The 21,059-nt window shown below is 41.0% G+C and overlaps 1 protein-coding gene across 1 annotated transcript in view; it reads right to left on the reverse strand.

Moving 5' to 3' along the window:
• The window catches only part of MYH10 (myosin heavy chain 10), a gene marked incomplete in the record, with an annotated part of 607,379 nt that overhangs the window by 322,192 nt on the left and 264,128 nt on the right, over window positions 1-21,059 (reverse strand). Inside the window, 4 exon segments of the mRNA XM_053709890.1 lie at window positions 5,550-5,642; window positions 9,299-9,316; window positions 9,815-9,844; window positions 17,176-17,278. Coding sequence (XP_053565865.1) covers window positions 5,550-5,642; window positions 9,299-9,316; window positions 9,815-9,844; window positions 17,176-17,278 — 244 coding nt within the window.

The following is a 21,059-nucleotide window of genomic DNA, read 5'->3' on the forward strand; positions in this document are numbered from 1 at the left end:
AGAAGCTTTGAAGTCCAGAAGATATCCCTGAGATATGATCTCCAACGCCCAGGGATCCTGGACATCTCTTGTCCACGCCTGGGCGAAGAGAGAAAGTCTGCCCCCTACTAGATCCGTTTCCGGATAGGGGGCCATCCCTTCATGCTGTCTTAGGGGCAGTAGTAGGTTTTCTGACCTGCTTGCCCTTGTTCCAGGACTGGTTAGTTTTCCAGGCCTGTCTGTAACGAGCAACAGTTCCTTCCTGTTTTGGAGCGGAGGAAGTTGATGCTGCTCCTGCCTTGAAGTTTCGAAAGGCACGAAAATTAGACTGTTTGGCCTTTGATTTGGCCATGTCCTGAGGAAGAGTATGACCCTTACCTCCAGTAATGTCAGCGATAATTTCTTTCAAGCCGGGCCCGAATAAGGTTTGCCCCTTGAAAGGAATATTAAGCAATTTAGATTTAGAAGTCACGTCAGCTGACCAGGATTAAAGCCATAGCGCTCTGCGCGCCTGGATGGCGAATCCGGAGTTCTTAGCCGTTAGTTTAGTTAAATGTACAATGGCATCAGAAACAAATGCATTAGCTAGCTTAAGTTAAGTGATTTAAGCTTGTCCATAATTTTATCCAATGGAGCTGTGTGAATGGCCTCTTCTAGACTCAAACCAGAATGCCGCAGCAGCAGTGACAGGCGCAATGCATGCAAGGGGCTGTAAGATAAAACCTTGTTGAACAAACGTTTTCTTAAGGTAACCTTCTAATTTTTTATCCATTGGATCCGAATAAGCACAACTATCCTCCACCGGGATAGTGGTACGCTTAGCTAAAGTAGAAACTGCTCCCTCCACCTTAGGGACCGCGTGCCATAAGTCCCGTGTAGTGGCGTCTATTTAAAACATTTTCCAAAATATAGGAGGTGGGGAAAAGTGCACACCGGGTCTATCCCACTCCTTGCTAATAATTTCTGTAAGCCTTTTAGGTATAGGAAAAACGTCAGTACACACCGGCACCGCATAGTATCTATCCAGCCTACATAATTTCTCTGGAATTGCAACTGTGTTACAGTCATTCAGAGCCGCTAAAACCTCCCCTCTAGCAATACACGGAGGTTCTCAAGCTTAAATTTAAAATTAGAGATCTCTGAATCCGGTTTCCCTGGATAAGATCCATCACCTACAGAATGAAGCTCTCCGTCCTCATGTTCTGCAAACTGTGACGCAGTATCGGACATGGCTCTCACAGCACCAGCGCGCTCTGTCCTTATCCCAGAGCAATCGCGCTTGCCTCTTAATTCTGGCAATTTAGATAATACTTCTGTCAGGGTATTATTCATAATAGTAGCCATGTCTTATAAAGTGATTTGTATGGGCATCTCTGATGTACTTGGCGCCACAATATCACGCGCCTCCTGAGCGGGAGGCGAAGGTACTGACACGTGAGGAGAGTTAGTCGGCATAACTTCCCCCTCGTTGTCTGGTGATAATTCCTTTACAGATAAAGACTGACCTTTATTATTTAAAGTGAAATCAATACATTTAGTACACATATTTCTATGGGGCTCCACACTGGCCTTCACACATAGTGAACAAACAGATTCATCTGTGTCAGACATGTTTAAACAGACTAGCAATGAGACTAGCAAGCTTGGAAAACACTTTAAAATAAATTTACAAGCAATATAGAAAACGCTACTGCGCCTTTAAGAAGCACAAAAAAACTGTCACAGTTGAAATAACAATGAACCAAATCAGTTATAGCAACCACATTTTCACAGTAAATGTATTAAGTTAGCAGAGCATTGCACCCACTTGCAAATGGATGATTAACCCCTTAATACCCAAAACGGATAATCAATAGAGAAAAAAACGTTTTTTAACACAAACACACTGTCACAGGTCTGCTGTGACTGATTACCTCCCTTAAAAATGACTTTTGAAGTCCCTTGAGCTCTCTAGAGACGTCCTGGGTCATGCAGGAAGAAGCAGGAAGACTGAGACTGAATTTTTACTGCGCAAAAAAAGCGCTAAAATAGGCCCCTCCCACTCATTATTACAACAGTGGGAGCCTCAGTTAAATGTTTCTATGCAGAAATATAAGTCAGCCATGTGGAAAAATTCATGCCCCAATAAGTTTTATCACTAATGTACCTCACAAAAACGATTAAACATGCCAGCAAACGTTTTAAACATCCTTTTTTAAAGAGTATGTATCTCTATTGATAAGCCTGATACCAGTCCTTCTACTGCATTTTAAGGCTTATTACATTACTTCAGTATTAGTAGCATTTTCTTAGTCAAATTCCATTCCTTAGAAAATTACTTTACTGCATATACATTAATCAGCCTGATACCAGTCGCTTTCACTGCATTTAAGGCTGTACTTACATTACATCGGTATCAGCAGTATTTTCTTAGTCAATTCCATTCCTTAGAAAAATATTTTACTGCACATACCTTATTTGCAGGAGACCCCGCACGCTATTCCCTTTCTGAAGTTACCCCACTCCTCAGAATGTGCGAGAACAGCCAGTGGATCTTAGTTACTTCTGCTAAGATCATAGAAAACGCAGGCAGATTCTTCTTCCAAATACTGCCTGAGAAAAAAAACAGCACACTCCGGTGCCATTTAAAAATAACAAACTTTTGATTGAAGAAATAATTAAGTATAAAACACCACACTCCTCTCACGACCTCCATCTATGTTGAGGGTTGCAAGAGAATGACTGGATATGACATGTGAGGGGAGGAGCTATATAGCAGCTCTGCTTTGGGTGATCCTCTTGCAACTTCCTGTTGGGAAGGGAATATATCCCATAAGTAATGGATGACCCGTGGACTGAATACACTTAACAAGAGAAATAAACAGCAGCCATTCAGCATTACTGCTGAGGTAATGAACTGTTTTACTGTGATCGCATGAGATTTCATAGTAAACTTTCTTAAACTAAATAGGGAAATTACATGAGTGTGCATGAGGCACGCTCCCTTGCAGGTCCCGGGACAGGCATACCGACTGGCCGCTTAAAGTCCTTTACAATAGGGTGTGAATACTTAGGACATTTTGAGGTAAAATATCTTTATTTTTTAAGAATACAAAAAGAAACAGAGAGCATCCCACTCTAAGAGTAATGTTGTTTAATGCAAGCACAGATAAAAGCGCAATCAATTGCACGTACAAAATGTAAAATATTAGCAGGCACAATCACATCACAAGGTCCTTAGTCGGTTACAGAGGGTTTACAATCCGTCACCCTGTCCTTGTGCTCGTCTGAGGCACTTCCGGAAACTCCACAGGAAAACTGGACCGGACCAGGGGATACTTCAACGTAAGAGCCGGTATTACCAGGGACGTGGTAGAGCCAAGAGGAGAGTCTCTACGCGTTTCGCCAGGTAACGTCCTGACTTTCTCAAGAGTCATGTAACAAGAACACCTCTGATGTTATTTAAAAGACCCGGGCTTGACACACCTCCCATACGTGGCGGCGCGTCATAGGCAGCGGTGTTCTTGTTACATGACTCTTGAGAAAGTCAGGACGTTACCTGACGAAACGCGTAGAGACTCTCCTCTTGGTGTTCTCAAGTGTTTCAACATTTGGGTATCATGGCCCTTTAATATTATCTATTCTTCAGCAAAAGATGCAAAGGCTGCATCACTTGAACCGCTGCACACTAAAGAAGTGCATGTGCAGCTGGAGCACTTCACTTTCTGTGCAATGACAAATGCTATTTTGACCTGGAATCATTTTATTTATTAAAGTGAAAGTCAATCCTAGCGTAGGGCACTTTCATTCAGGAAGTATAAGATACTTCATGTAGAAAGCTCCTTTATTTGATTCAACCGATCACCGTTTTTACCTGGTACAGCAGCCCACGGCTAAAAAAAAAATTGGACTAAGAAGTGACGTTTTCACCTTTTAGCCAATAGCCGTGCGGTAAATCCGTCTTGGTGCCCATGGGAGCCGGATTTACCACATAGCTATTGGCTAAAAGGTGAAAACGTCACCTCTTAGCCAAAAAATTTTTTTAGCCATGGGCTGCTGTACCAGGTAAAAACGGCGATCGGTTGAAACAAATAAAGGAGCTTTCTACATGAAGTATCTTATACTTCATGAATGAAATTCTCCTTTATTTGTTTCAATAGTCAATCCTAGCGTTTGTAAAACGCTAGGATTGACTTTCACTTGAATAGAAAATGGATGTTTTTTTACTAAATTGAAGAAATTCATGCAATAGGCCATTATTGAATTCAAAATATATCTGAAAATTAAAAATAACGTTGTGGAAATAAATGTATTAAAAAGGTTGATGGAGAGAAATGTTTGTATCTATAAATGTGTACTTAGGATAATTTGACAAGACAAAGAAATGAAAAAACAAACAAAAACACTTTAATATTAAACATGGGGCCCTCAGGCTACCAGAACAGATGGATAGGAAAGATAAATATCCTTCAAATTCATGACAATCATCCAATGCCTTGGTTCCACAGCAAGAGTGACAGAAGGAACACTATATTGAAATGGGGACATTTAACAATGTTGTAAATTGGAACGATAAAGAAGAAAAGGACCTTAAATTAAACCACCCAGTAAAGTCATTAGTGCTCAACCAAAGTTCTGCTAAAAGACCATGTTCCTTTCAGTCTCAACTGGTGTACTAAGAGGGAAACTGAACAAATAAAAATTTATTGAACATTAGGACCTTCTTTCAACAACCGGTGGCGACTTCTTGGATGTTTTGTTTTTATAAGTGGATCATAGTATAGCACATCTGCAGATCTCTCCACATAAACCCTTACCTATCAATGTTTCCAATGGAACAGGGAATTCTGGGTAAGCATGTGCAAATGAGCTTTACAATTCCCCACCTTGCTTCCAAATCTAAGCTTTAAACAAGGATCCCCTTTTGTCAATTCACTGCTGATTTAGGCAGCTTTCAAGCATAGCCAGTACAGGATTGTATATGCAAGAGAAATGATGTGAGGTCATTAAACAGCCACTCACGTCAGTGTCTCAAAATAGGTTACAGCGAGTAAAAAGATGAGGGGGAAAAACTCCACTTTGGGTATAAGCTGTCACAGGTGTTTTTCCTCACCAAAATTTATTTTGAGACTGGTTTAGTTGTCCTATACAAGAAAGAAATCTAACATGCTGGCCAGGTCTAATAAGCCTAAACTGCTGCCCTTATCTTTACAAATTAGTGATTTCTTTTGCTGCTCTCTCTTACTTATAGCTGCTATGTATTAAAGCTGCCTAGAAAAGCAATGCACTGGTTTATACAACATCTGGTAGAACATAAAATACTCAAGATAACTATTAAATAAACAGATTTTCATAATAGGAAAGTCAAGCTGTGGAGGGAGAAAAAAAATCACAATATTTCTATCTCCAAATTTGTAAAAGCCAAATACCAAGCAGTTATGCAAACCACTGTGCACTATCACAGAGCAGGAGAAATGACCACTTATTGTAGCTAACGGACCTGGTAGTAATGTCTCCTCATACCACTGTGACCAGATGTCACTTAACACAGGGAGTATACAAAAAACAAATTAAGGGCCTTGTTCACTTACAAATCGAGAAGAATTGTCATTCTTGACAGTTTTGGCGTTTCCAAAGGATTCCAAGATTGGGTTGGCTTGGAGTAGCTGGCGTTCCAATTCGCCCTACAGAAGAAAAACAAACCCATGAGTGAAGGTAATTTTTACATGGAAATTCTGTTCAAGCCCTGTTGCCACCCTTCCCCTGCAGTTACAAGAGACTGCCCATGTGTGGGAAAAAGTATAGAAGACAGGAGTAAGATAGGGTAAATGATAGAAGAGGCAGAATACAGCTTTAAAGGAATTTGTAAACCCTTTGCTTGCAAAGCTATGCTATGCTATTTATCTAAACGGGAAGCATATACCAACGTATGCTTCAAATATTTTCAACTACTCTCTTTCTGAACACGTGGCAACCACAGAGTTGCAATGTAATCAGAACTCTTTGATATTTAAGAGGTTAGAAGCTTGCTCATGAGAGTTCTCTGTAGAGAGAGGATATTACAATGTGCAGGAAAGCATAAGGTAAACAGTCATACCTTACAATACTAAAATAGGTAATACAGCTTCAGAAAAAGACATTTGTCTAAAACTGACTGCTAATTGGTCTCCTTTTCACTACTACTCTGCAATGTTGTTGATCAAATTTCTGCTTAAAACAGAACCCAAAAAAAAAAAAAAAAAAAAAAGATAAAGTTTATGTATTGGTCTATTTTCGTATCTAGTTGATGATATACTGACCAAATATTTTGTCAGTCAATTAAATGGACCCATGTAAAATTTAAATCCTCTATTCCCTCACTGTGTATTGAACTCCAGCTAAGGGGTTAAACAAGTAAAATTCAAACATACAGTGATCCAATCAGGAGAAAGCATATGTGCATATTTTCACGTCATACTCTAATCTGGAGTAGAACAGGAGTGCCCCAGGCGTGTGGCGTTTTCAGCTCCTTTGCAGGCGTTAAACACATAGCTTTTGAAAATAATTTGTTTACAAATAAAATGCTTAAATTATTTTTAAACTAAATTGTCTATTTATTGTCACGCCTTTAATGGAAACCGCTTTTAACATGATGTTCTTTATCCATAACAAAGCAAGTGAATAATCCCTACAAATGAGAAATTATAGGACATAATTTAATTTAAATAGACATTTGCATTATTTTTTTTACAATTTTACTAAAAATGCAAATACTTAACGCTTGAAATTTGCGCCTAATCCACTCCCATTCTGTTATTTTAATGCTTTCGCCTATACAGCCAAAGAGGCAGCATGAAATGAGCTTATTTGCACTGATCAAAGCCACAAAATAAAATAAACAAGTTCAGTGAGAGGGGCTTAGGATCAAAACAAACAAAAAAGAAAAAACATGCAAAACTGCGTTTAGAAATGGAAAGGACACTTTAAAGCTAAAAGTTAATGAATCATTCCCATGTCCTTTTAATCTTACTTAAAATTCAGTTAGTAGCTGAGAGCTTGCTCCTTAAGGTGGATACACAGAGACTTGACTAAATCCACAGAAGGTAAAAAAATAATAAAAGTAACGCAGGGAACATGAATACTCAAAGTGATACTTTGCTAATGTCACTTTGGGAACAACCCAACAAAAGTATACTACAGAAAGTGAAACGTCTTGACTTACCATAGCAATATCCACATTGAATTCCAGCTGGCAAAATTATTAAAAATACCTTTATTCCTTATTAATTGGGTCCATAGGCACAATTACAAAGTTTCATGTCTGCAATAGGCCCAGTCATGTATGGCCTTAACGTTGCAGACCTGAAAGGTTGTAATTGTGCCTATGGACCCAATTTATAAGAAATAACAGTCTTTTTCATTCTTTTGGAGGCTGGAATATGTGTGGATATTGTTCGTCTATCAAGACTTGCCAAGTCTATTTACTATGCCCATTACATGTAAATGTGCTGTTTTTCAATTTTGGATTGTTGGCTTACTATAGCGCCAGCCACAGTCAAACAATACATACTAGGGCTTCTTAAAAATTCTGCCAGCCAGTGGCATTTTGAAGTAGACACATGAGGGCAGTAATGATTATTTGTACAATAAGCAGTCTCGCAGTGCACCCATTAAAAAGCTCACTCCATACTGCAGCACTACATCATTGCATTAGGCTTTTATTTCTGCTGCCCAAGAGTATACTACCCTTATTAGGAACCCATTGTCTTCTTAGGCCTTTAGGACAGACTGAGACATAAACCAAGATAGAACAATGAAGTGTTCTTAACAGGACCTATTTAATGAGCACACCACTCGGCTGATTTTACTGACCCCCCAGCTTAAGCCAAGAGTAGCCAAAAATTGCATAAAATTACTTTTTTTTTAAAGTTTGTTGCACAAACTATCGTCAATCTATGCTACATTATGTAATTAATTTGTACTTTGGATAGATTAAGTTACATACATAAAAAAACAGAAATGTTCTACCTATTACACTGTCCCTACACAGCTACTACATTATGGACAAGTCTGGCAATGGTTTCAAATTTTAGGTATTCTTCCCTGTATCCATTAGGGCTCTAATATTCCTTCAAATCATGGTTATGGAACAAGTATATTTTCACAGAACATCTGACATACAGTTCTGGTCTGGTTACTACCTTAAAGCTATATGAAACCCCCCCAAAAAATTACAATTTTAAAAAAAGTTTCCAATTTACAACAAAACTTGCTTTGGTCCCATAGTATTCTGTGTTGAAGAGATACCTAAATAGGCATCTGGAGCACTAAATGGCAGGAAATGACACTATCTAGTGCTCTTGAAAATGGATAAACTGCTGCCATATAGTGCTCCAAAAATGGTCCGGCTCCTAAACTCAAGTCACTGCTTTTTAAACAAAAGATACCAAGAGAACGAAGAAAAATGAATGGTTTAGAAAGTTGTTTAAAAGTGCATGCTCTATCTGAATCATGAAAGAAATATTTTGGGTGTCATATCACTTTAAGAAGAAATTTAGGTATTTGCTTAATCAGCAACATACACTGCAACCTTCGGCTCCCAGATGTTTTGTAACTACATTTCCCATGATGCTCAGATAGCCTAAAGAGTGTTTCAGCATCGTCGGAAATGTAGTTCCAAAACATCTGGGAGCCGAAGGTTGCTGACCCCAATGAATACAAAATATAATAGTGATTTTGAGGATTATCAAAGCTTTCCTAAGTGTGTACACAATCCTGAAGCTCAATACAAGTTTCTTAAATAAAATAAAAACTGAACACAGTTCCTTTGGCACTCTTGGAAAAAAAAAGAAAAAGAAAAAAAGTATATGAAAAATAAAACAATGTGGAAGACGGAGTGGAAAGTAATTTCACAAAAGCAGCACAAGGAAGTTCTGTATATCCACATTGAAGAACAAGCTCTGTTGTTGAATGGCTAATAGGTGAGAAGTTGTATCTAAACATCCATAAAATCAGATTGTGATGCTTTATAACCATAAAAAGAAGCAGGAGACACAGCAGGTGCGGTCTGACCTGGGCAAGTGAGCCAGACAATTATTTGCCATTACAGTTACTACTCATTTGAGTTTGTACCACCTACAATAAAAATGCCAAACCCAAACCTTGCCTAAATTACCATAAAGAAGATAAAAGTAGAAAGTTACAGATGGCATTAGGCCAGAGCAGGTGAGGAATGTGTCATGCAGAGGGGTGTAAGGGAAGGTCAGTGGTATTTGGCAAGTGAGGGGTGGAAAGTGAGAAATGAAATTGAAAGTGGACGTGGAGGTTGAGAAGGGAGGGGAGGGATCTACATGCTACTCACATACAACAAGGATCCACTCTGTAGTTTGACAAAATGACAGTGAAAGAAAATATGTTAATGGTTATGACCTGTGTGGCACAAACTATACTAAAATCAACACAGCGAGAACTATAATGATACTCTGGAGCCAACAGTGGCATTTAACCCATTCACTGCCAAGTACACATTGGGTGGCAGTGGAGGGGCTAAATTAGCTCTCATTTACAGACATTTAAAAGAAGTATAGCCCAGTGCAGTCCCAATTCCCTTTATTTTTATAGAATAATAATGGTTTATCTGACAATTTAACATCTATGGTTAATGCTGAATATTAGTTTCAGATTATATATTCATATTTAGGGTTACAATAGTTATTCAGACAATTACGCACAGAATTATATATATAAAGTCTAGGGCATAAAAAGAGCAGCACATAATTAACTCTAAAGAAACATTAGGGCTGTGTACATATCATTTGTCTCAGCAGGTTGTACAGGGAGCATTTCATGCACGGCAGAGTTCAGGAAGTTAACTTGCCTGGTGTTTGATGGGTTTGGGAGATTCCGTCTGTTTGCAGCAAACAAATAAACACACCGGTTAGTAAGATGCGGTAACATGATCAGGAGCAGAACGGTGCAGTTCATGGGGTTTCACACAAATACCAAGAAAATGTCACTTATGAAGATCCAGGCCATGAACATCAGTGCATGTATTTGTGTAAGCGTGTGCCCAAGTATGAGAAACCACACATGAATGGGCATGCACGAATGGGTGTGTGATAGTATAACTTGGTAAGCGCCAGTGAGAGTACGAGTGCACATCTGCTTATAGGTATGACAGTGTGCATCAGTGAGAGCATGAGTGCACATCTGCTTATAGGTATGACAGTGTGCGTCAGTAAGAGCATGAGTGCTCATCTGCTTATAGGTATGACAGTGTGCATCAGTGAGAGCATGAGTGCACATCTGCTTATAGGTATGACAGTGTGCGTCAGTAAGAGCATGAGTGCTCATCTGCTTATAGGTATGACAGTGTGCGTCAGTAAGAGCATGAGTGCACATCTGCTTATAGGTATGACAGTGTGCATCAGTGAGAGCACGAGTGCACATCTGCTTATAGGTATGACAGTGTGCATCAGTGAGAGCACGAGTGCACATCTGCTTATAGGTATGACAGTGTGCATCAGTGAGAGCACGAGTGCACATCTGCTTATAGGTATGACAGTATCAGTGAGAGCACGAGTGCACATCTGCTTATAGGTATGACAGTGTGTATCAGTGAGAGCATGAGTGCACATCTGCTTATAGGTATGACAGTATCAGTGAGAGCAGGAGTGCACATCTGCTTAAAGGTATGACAGTGTGTATCAGTGAGAGCACGAGTGCACATCTGCTTATAGGTATGACAGTGTGTATCAGTGAGAGCACGAGTGCACATCTGCTTATAGGTATGACAGTGTGTATCAGTGAGAGCACGAGTGCACATCTGCTTATAGGTATGACAGTGTGTATCAGTGAGAGCACGAGTGCACATCTGCTTAAAGGTATGACAGTGTGTATCAGTGAGAGCACGAGTGCACATCTGCTTATAGGTATGACAGTGTATCAGTGAGAGCATGAGTGCACATCTGCTTATAGGTATGACAGTGTATCAGTGAGAGCACGAGTGCACATCTGCTTATAGGTATGACAGTGTGTATCAGTGAGAGCATGAGTGCTCATCTGCTTATAGGTATGACAGTGTGTATCAGTGAGAGCATGAGTGCACATCTGCTTATAGGTATGACAGTGTGTATCAGTGAGAGCATGAGTGCTCATCTGCTTATAGGTATGACAGTGTGTATCAGTGAGAGCATGAGCGCACATCTGCTTATAGGTATGACAGTGTATCAGTGAGAGCATGAGCGCACATCTGCTTATAGGTATGACAGTGTATCAGTGAGAGCATGAGCGCACATCTGCTTATAGGTATGACAGTGTCAGTGAGAGCATGAGTGCACATCTGCTTATAGGTATGACAGTGTGCGTCAGTAAGAGCATGAGTGCACATCTGCTTATAGGTATGACAGTGTATCAGTGAGAGCATGAGTGCACATCTGCTTATAGGTATGACAGTGTGCATCAGTGAGAGCATGAGTGCACATCTGCTTATAGGTATGACAGTGTGCATCAGTGAGAGCATGAGTGCACATCTGCTTATAGGTATGACAGTGTGCATCAGTGAGAGCATGAGTGCACATCTGCTTATAGGTATGACAGTGTGTGTCAGTGAGAGCACGAGTGCACATCTGCTTATAGGTATGACAGTGTGTATCAGTGAGAGCACGAGCGCACATCTGCTTAAAGGTATGACAGTGTATCAGTGAGAGCATGAGTGCACATCTGCTTATAGGTATGACAGTGTCAGTGAGAGCATGAGTGCACATCTGCTTATAGGTATGACAGTGTGTATCAGTGAGAGCACGAGTGCACATCTGCTTATAGGTATGACAGTGTGTATCAGTGAGAGCACGAGTGCACATCTGCTTATAGGTATGACAGTGTATCAGTGAGAGCATGAGTGCACATCTGCTTATAGGTATGACAGTGTGTATCAGTGAGAGCATGAGTGCACATCTGCTTATAGGTATGACAGTGTGTATCAGTGAGAGCATGAGTGCACGTCTGCTTATAGGTATGACAGTGTGTATCAGTGAGAGCACGAGTGCACATCTGCTTATAGGTATGACAGTGTGTATCAGTGAGAGCACGAGTGCACATCTGCTTATAGGTATGACAGTGTGTATCAGTGAGAGCACGAGTGCACATCTGCTTATAGGTATGACAGTGTCAGTGAGAGCATGAGTGCACATCTGCTTATAGGTATGACAGTGTGCGTCAGTAAGAGCATGAGTGCACATCTGCTTATAGGTATGACAGTGTATCAGTGAGAGCATGAGTGCACATCTGCTTATAGGTATGACAGTGTATCAGTGAGAGCATGAGTGCACATCTGCTTATAGGTATGACAGTGTATCAGTGAGAGCATGAGTGCACATCTGCTTATAGGTATGACAGTGTGTATCAGTGAGAGCATGAGTGCACATCTGCTTATAGGTATGACAGTGTGTATCAGTGAGAGCATGAGTGCACATCTGCTTATAGGTATGACAGTGTGCATCAGTGAGAGCATGAGTGCACATCTGCTTATAGGTATGACAGTGAGTATCAGTGAGAGCATGAGTGCACATCTGCTTATAGGTATGACAGTGTATCAGTGAGAGCATGAGTGCACATCTGCTTATAGGTATGACAGTGTGCGTCAGTGAGAGCATGAGTGCACATCTGCTTATAGGTATGACAGTGTGTATCAGTGAGAGCATGAGTGCACGTCTGCTTATAGGTATGACAGTGTGTATCAGTGAGAGCACGAGTGCACATCTGCTTATAGGTATGACAGTGTGTATCAGTGAGAGCACGAGTGCACATCTGCTTATAGGTATGACAGTGTGTATCAGTGAGAGCACGAGCGCACATCTGCTTAAAGGTATGACAGTGTATCAGTGAGAGCATGAGTGCACATCTGCTTATAGGTATGACAGTGTCAGTGAGAGCATGAGTGCACATCTGCTTATAGGTATGACAGTGTGTATCAGTGAGAGCACGAGTGCACATCTGCTTATAGGTATGACAGTGTGTATCAGTGAGAGCACGAGTGCACATCTGCTTAAAGGTATGACAGTGTATCAGTGAGAGCATGAGTGCACATCTGCTTATAGGTATGACAGTGTATCAGTGAGAGCATGAGTGCACATCTGCTTATAGGTATGACAGTGTGTATCAGTGAGAGCATGAGTGCACGTCTGCTTATAGGTATGACAGTGTGTATCAGTAAGAGCACGAGTGCACATCTGCTTATAGGTATGACAGTGTGTATCAGTGAGAGCACGAGTGCACATCTGCTTATAGGTATGACAGTGTGTATCAGTGAGAGCACGAGTGCACATCTGCTTATAGGTATGACAGTGTCAGTGAGAGCATGAGTGCACATCTGCTTATAGGTATGACAGTGTGCGTCAGTAAGAGCATGAGTGCACATCTGCTTATAGGTATGACAGTGTATCAGTGAGAGCATGAGTGCACATCTGCTTATAGGTATGACAGTGTATCAGTGAGAGCATGAGTGCACATCTGCTTATAGGTATGACAGTGTGTATCAGTGAGAGCATGAGTGCACATCTGCTTATAGGTATGACAGTGTGTATCAGTGAGAGCACGAGTGCACATCTGCTTATAGGTATGACAGTGTGTATCAGTGAGAGCACGAGTGCACATCTGCTTATAGGTATGACAGTGTGTATCAGTGAGAGCACGAGTGCACATCTGCTTATAGGTATGACAGTGTGTATCAGTGAGAGCACGAGTGCACATCTGCTTATAGGTATGACAGTGTCAGTGAGAGCATGAGTGCACATCTGCTTATAGGTATGACAGTGTGCGTCAGTAAGAGCATGAGTGCACATCTGCTTATAGGTATGACAGTGTATCAGTGAGAGCATGAGTGCACATCTGCTTATAGGTATGACAGTATCAGTGAGAGCATGAGTGCACATCTGCTTATAGGTATGACAGTGTGTATCAGTGAGAGCATGAGTGCACATCTGCTTATAGGTATGACAGTGTGTATCAGTGAGAGCATGAGTGCACATCTGCTTATAGGTATGACAGTGTGCATCAGTGAGAGCATGAGTGCACATCTGCTTATAGGTATGACAGTGAGTATCAGTGAGAGCATGAGTGCACATCTGCTTATAGGTATGACAGTGAGTATCAGTGAGAGCATGAGTGCACATCTGCTTATAGGTATGACAGTGAGTATCAGTGAGAGCATGAGTGCACATCTGCTTATAGGTATGACAGTGTGTGTATCAGTGAGAGCATGAGTGCACATCTGCTTATAGGTATGACAGTGTATCAGTGAGAGCATGAGTGCACATCTGCTTATAGGTATGACAGTGTGTATCAGTGAGAGCATGAGTGCACATCTGCTTATAGGTATGACAGTATCAGTGAGAGCATGAGTGCACATCTGCTTATAGGTATGACAGTATCAGTGAGAGCACGAGTGCACATCTACTAATAGGTATGACAGTGTGTATCAGTGAGAGCATGAGTGCACATCTGCTTATAGGTATGACAGTGTGCGTCAGTAAGAGCATGAGTGCACGTCTGCTTATAGGTATGACAGTGTGTGTCAGTGAGAGCATGAGCGCACATCTACTAATAGGTATGACAGTGTGTATCAGTGAGAGCATGAGTGCACATCTGCTTATAGGTATGACAGTGTGCGTCAGTAAGAGCATGAGTGCACGTCTGCTTATAGGTATGACAGTGTGCGTAAGTGAGAGCATGAGTGCACATCTGCTTATAGGTATGACAGTGTGCGTCAGTAAGAGCATGAGTGCACGTCTGCTTATAGGTATGACAGTGTGCATTAGTGAGAGCATGAGTGCACATCTGCTTATAGGTATGACAGTGTGTATCACTGAGAGCATGAGTGCACATCTGCTTATAGGTATGACAGTGTGTATCAGTGAGAGCATGAGTGCACATCTGCTTATAGGTATGACAGTGTGCATCAGTGAGAGCATGAGTGCACATCTGCTTATAGGTATGACAGTGTGCATCAGTGAGAGCATGAGTGCACATCTGCTTATAGGTATGACAGTGTGCGTCAGTGAGAGCATGAGTGCACATCTGCTTATAGGTATGACAGTGTGTATCAGTGAGAGCATGAGTGCACATCTGCTTATAGGTATGACAGTGTGTGTCAGTGAGAGCATGAGTGCACATCTGCTTATAGGTATGACAGTGTGTATCAGTGAGAGCATGAGTGCACATCTGCTTATAGGTATGACAGTATCAGTGAGAGCATGAGTGCACATCTGCTTATAGGTATGACAGTATCAGTGAGAGCACGAGTGCACATCTGCTTATAGGTATGACAGTGTATCAGTGAGAGCATGAGTGCACATCTGCTTATAGGTATGACAGTGTGCGTCAGTGAGAGCATGAGTGCACATCTGCTTATAGGTATGACAGTGTGTGTCAGTGAGAGCATGAGTGCACATCTGCTTATAGGTATGACAGTGTGTATCACTGAGAGCATGAGTGCACATCTGCTTATAGGTATGACAGTGTGTATCAGTGAGAGCATGAGTGCACATCTGCTTATAGGTATGACAGTGTGCATCAGTGAGAGCATGAGTGCACATCTGCTTATAGGTATGACAGTGTGCATCAGTGAGAGCATGAGTGCACATCTGCTTATAGGTATGACAGTGTGCGTCAGTGAGAGCATGAGTGCACATCTGCTTATAGGTATGACAGTGTGTATCAGTGAGAGCATGAGTGCACATCTGCTTATAGGTATGACAGTGTGTGTCAGTGAGAGCATGAGTGCACATCTGCTTATAGGTATGACAGTGTGTATCAGTGAGAGCATGAGTGCACATCTGCTTATAGGTATGACAGTATCAGTGAGAGCATGAGTGCACATCTGCTTATAGGTATGACAGTATCAGTGAGAGCACGAGTGCACATCTGCTTATAGGTATGACAGTGTATCAGTGAGAGCATGAGTGCACATCTGCTTATAGGTATGACAGTGTGCGTCAGTGAGAGCATGAGTGCACATCTGCTTATAGGTATGACAGTGTGCGTCAGTGAGAGCATGAGTGCACATCTGTTTGTAGGCATAACAGTGTGCATCAGTGAGAGCATGAGCGCACATCTGCTTATACGTATAACAGTGTGCATCAGTGAGAGCATGAGTGCACATCTGCTTATAGGTATGACAGTGTGTGTCAGTGAGAGCATGAGTGCACATCTGCTTATAGGTATGACAGTGTGCATCAGTGAGCATGAGCGCACATCTGTTTGTAGGCATAACAGTGTGCATCAGTGAGAGCATGAGTGCACATCTGCTTATACGTATAACAGTGTGCATCAGTGAGAGCAAATCTACTAATAGGTATGACAGTGTGCTGGCATGGCTGATATTGTGATAAAGTGTGCATCAATGAGAATAAGCACACCCATGAATGAGTAGGCAAGCAAACAATACCGGTGTCAGATTGTAAACAAGTACATGACTGCACGTGCATAATAAAGTACTTAGCATGCAAATCAGGTGCTCATGAATATAAACAAGAAATGATGAGCTACACTGTGCCCCCATTTGTTAATGGGACTATTTGTCAGCAGGTGCACGTGTATAAATTTATTACCAATCATGTTTGTTTTATGGGATATTTTTACAGGGTACATAGGTGTATGGATTTGTTATCTGCCACGTGCAGTGTATTAGTAGGTAAGTGTGCATGTTAGTTTGCGCCTGTCTATAAGTTTCTTAATGTGTATAATCTGTATATCAGTGTACAAATAGGTTTTTGAATTGTATATGAGCTTGTTAGTGTGTGATGGGACATATTAGTTTTCTAGACTGTTTGCAAAATTTGTTTTTTATATGTTGATTTATAAATGTTAGTTTGCATATCTCTGTTCTACGCAAGACTATATAATCTGTACATTGTTTTCATCTGACATGTTCATTAAAAAAAAAAAAAGACACTTCTATAAAACCTACTACCAAACAAATAGATTGCTTGAACAATATTTCTATAAAATATTTATGTACAGGTTTGTTAAGGACTGGATTTTTGGGAAATCAACAAGGTTACAATAAAGTCTATAAATGTCAAACAATACAGCCTCTATGGCTATCTCTCTTCACTACAAGATCATGAAAGCTAACGCTGAACACTGAGTTTTTATGGCTTTCATACAATGTAAAAAACAAAAGTTGTTAAACCTCTATAAAAAATAAAAACAGCACAACGAGGTAAAACACAAACTCACAGGAATAGTGTGGTCCTTTTTCCCCTTATGTGATGAAGCAACATGAGCTAAATATTGGATGACTTTCTTGGTATTTTCTGTCTTCCCGGCTCCCGATTCACCTCTGGATAATAATAATAAAATCTTCATTATGTCATGTAAATTAGGTCACCTGCAGACACATCTCAGACATGCATTGGGGAGACACCTATTACCAGTTTATCAGAAAATATATTAGCAAAACCTGTGATCATTAACTTTATTAAAGGGACATAAAAAAACCTCAAATTTTAAAACAACTTTCTAATTTATTTCTATTATTAAATTTAGGTATTTTTTTTGGTATCCTTAGTTGAAGGAGCAGCAATGCACTACTGGGAGCTAGTTGAACACATTGGGTGAGACAATGACAAGAGGCATGTAAGTGCAGCCATCAATCAACAGCTAGCTCCCAGTAGTGTATAACTGTTCTAGAGCCAACCCTTGATGAAAAGGATTGCAAGAGAATTAACCAAACTAGATAATAGAAGTAAATTAGGAAGTTGTTTAAAATAGTTTGTTCTATCTGAGTCATTGGTGCTATGTCCCTTTAACGTGTAGATCACCAGAGACTCTCTATGCACTATAGTCATCTCTTGACATTCTGTAAATCTGAGTTAGCAACAGCACCGCCATGTGTGACACTCAGTGCTCTGATGAGGAATGACACTGCTTTTGGTGCCACGTGCATCACATTTCTGCTTGGCTACCAGACCATGTATCAGCCAGGATCAGTATTCTTCAGCCCCCCTCTATAGGGCCCATGCTGGGTTCTTTTATAAAGAAGACACCACATGCACAGGAAACAAAAGTAGCAAACGGAAGAAGATGATCTTGGGGACTGACAGATAGACTTCATACCAGGGGTCTAAGATGCAATGGCTGATGTGGGTATAAGGCTGACGCAGGGCTCAGGTTTATGGCTAACTATAGCTCTGCGTGGCCAGGGTCTAATCTGATATCAATTCTCTATTACATATTTATACTTGATCAATTATCAAACCAGATTTAAAGAAAAATAAATTCTTACACCTAATTACTCTGTAATAATTTGGTACAGAGGACATACAAGGTCTGCCGTTGTAGAGCTCATTTGTGCATATGTTGTATACAATGCTACAAAAAGATGTGTTCAATCAATGGGGGCCGATGAAACAAAAAACAAAAAGAATTGGTATTTGAAACATCAAAAACAGATCAAACCTGGGGAGATGAAAAAGACTGATCTGATGTATTATATTTACTGTTTTTTTCTTTTATTAATTATGTGAAGTTAAAATAATGCTATGCATGATGCAAACGAGCAGCATATATGGAATTATTGTGTGAAGAAAATGGCAATGAGCCATTTTTATCTAGCAGTTGCCTGTAGAATGTCAGCACATGAGATTGTGAAACATAGATCCGACAGGAATTAAATGAAGTCATTTCAGTTAATAAGGCTGTGTTGCTTTATCTTGTAAATGAGGTCAGCTAGCCTGGTCATTTGTTGACATATTTTTATAGCTTTAAAAAGAAATAAGATTTCAAAAATGTATAAAGGGCAATTATAGTTAAAAACACTGCTCAGGAGCTAAAGTGAAGTGACCCAAGCAGAAACTGAAGGTAAGTTAATCAGCAACAGCAGTTGCAATGCTGGGTTGTACAACTGCAGCTGCTGATTGGGTCACTGGCAATGTCCACTCAGGATCAGCAGTTTTCTGCAGCTCCCAAGAGGTATTTTAACTGCGTATTTAGCCCCCAATTATCAAAATGGTGCAGGCATGAAGAGAAATCTTGCAAAACCTGCCTAAATTAGAATTTGGGCTACCTCCTTCATCGCTAAGGCACTTCCTCCTTGATGGTTGATGTAAGCCACCGCAGTGACAATGTCTAAATGAAACCTAAGAAACGATCTTAATATAGGCCAGCTCTGGAGAGCCCTTAAAGAATGTGTGGTGTTCCAAGATTGTGAAGACCAAACTCCTTGTGCTCTCTGTGACTCCCAGATTTCACCCTGACCTGACAGATTGAAGTCTGTGATGATCACCACCCATGTTGGACAGATAAAGGAGGCCCCGATGAATAAGAGGTTGGCGAGTCTGTGCCATGTCAGGGACTACCTTGTCTTGAAGACTACAGAGATCTTCTCAGACAGATCCCTGTAAATTCCGTTCTACTGCTGCAACATTTTTAGTTGTAGAGGACATAAATGGAATATAACAAATGGTTCGGCCTCTGGAGCCACTACAATGAGACCTAATACTCTCATACACTAAAAGAGTGAAGGAAGAGAAGTGAGATTAAGAAGAGCACACACCTTCTGCATTTTCATTGATACTGAATTTATTATGAAACTCAGGAATTAACCCCTGGTCTAAGGAATTAAGAGAGCTCTTTAGGAGGTTGATCCTGGGTTTCTGACAATTTCCCTTCAAAGAGGAGATTTCTAATTCCACTGTACTTCTGATTTGTAAAAACAAACAAAAAAAGGGAGAAATAGCGCAAAGCTACTTTAAGTGTAAATCATATAAAACAGATTTTATTACAAATAAAAACAACACTCAGCACACTCACATGTGATGACCTCAAACATATATGAGGTATTTGAAAAGCAGTGATCGCATATATAGCGATAGTGCATGAACAGCAATATGTCCAATGGTCGTCAATAGGAACCCTGCAGTTCGTTAAGGGATATCAATTAATCCGCAAGTTCCTTTTAGATCCAGCATACAGGCTGTTAGGCACCTTATCTCATCAGCGCTTTCAATACAGAACGCCGTGGCTGCTTCAGAGCTCCCTCTAAGCGGCTGGAGTGCTCCCAAGCTAATTTTGCGGGATTAGTGGGCGTGGACAGATGGGCAGCTTCTGACGAAGTGAGGAGGACCTCACGAAACGTGTTAGGCCACACCCACTTATCCCGCGAGATTTGCTTGTTAGCATCCTAGAGAAAGGAAAGAATCCTGGCAGACTTGATAGAGTGCCAGGAAGAACCATGCTCTATGAAAGAGGTCCTCTACACCGAAAGATAGGTGATGAGGAACCAGCTTGCACGCTTGAAGGAGAGGACCTTACCTCTCAGAAACCCTCTTCTGGCTAAAACCAAGCATAATCTCTACGCAATTGGCCTCAGAGAATTTAAAATCTGATGAAGCAAAGTGGCCCTGTTCGAGAAGAACCCTGCGACAAGGTAACCTTCATGGAGGGGAAGACTACGTCCACACTGGAAAAAAAAAATGCAAACCACAATCCTTGTGGTCGCGGCAGGACAAGTAGTATCACTGACCTCTGTCCCTGCTAGGTCTGAGCCAACACTCGAGGAAAGAGTGAAAAGGCAGAAAAAGTAAACATTTATATGGAACCTCCAAGGCCCCGCTAATGCATCAATAGCTCCCCCTGAGGATCCCAAACCACAACCCCACTGTGGGTAACTAGGTATTGAAACAGGACGTCTTAAGATTTTCATCCGGCATCCCCTTCCAGAAAAAAATATCCAAAACCACTCGGATGAAGACCTCATCCCCAGATAAGGGGAATGTCTCTAAAGAACATCCAAACCGGATGACCACTCCCGGAGAGTGGATCGCTGATAGCGAGAAGTAGCGGGCCTCCGCCCACTACCAAACCCGAGATACTACCCTCATTAGTTAGGGAGCCTCTCGTTCTCAGATGGAGCTCCAAGCCACCAAGAGTAGGACAGACTAGAATCTATAAACTGGGACTTAACCCAGTATACAAAATATAAAGAGCAAAAATATTGCCAGGAGATCCAAAAAGGAAAACGGGAGGGAAACCTTTTAAAACCCCGGATCCCATGCCCTACATCACCATCCTGACGGGCTTGCGACCCAAGTCAAAAATGCCCCGGACGAAATAAGAAAAAG

Source organism: Bombina bombina, chromosome 1, assembly GCF_027579735.1.
Source record: "Bombina bombina isolate aBomBom1 chromosome 1, aBomBom1.pri, whole genome shotgun sequence".
Taxonomy (NCBI): Eukaryota; Metazoa; Chordata; class Amphibia; order Anura; family Bombinatoridae; genus Bombina; species Bombina bombina.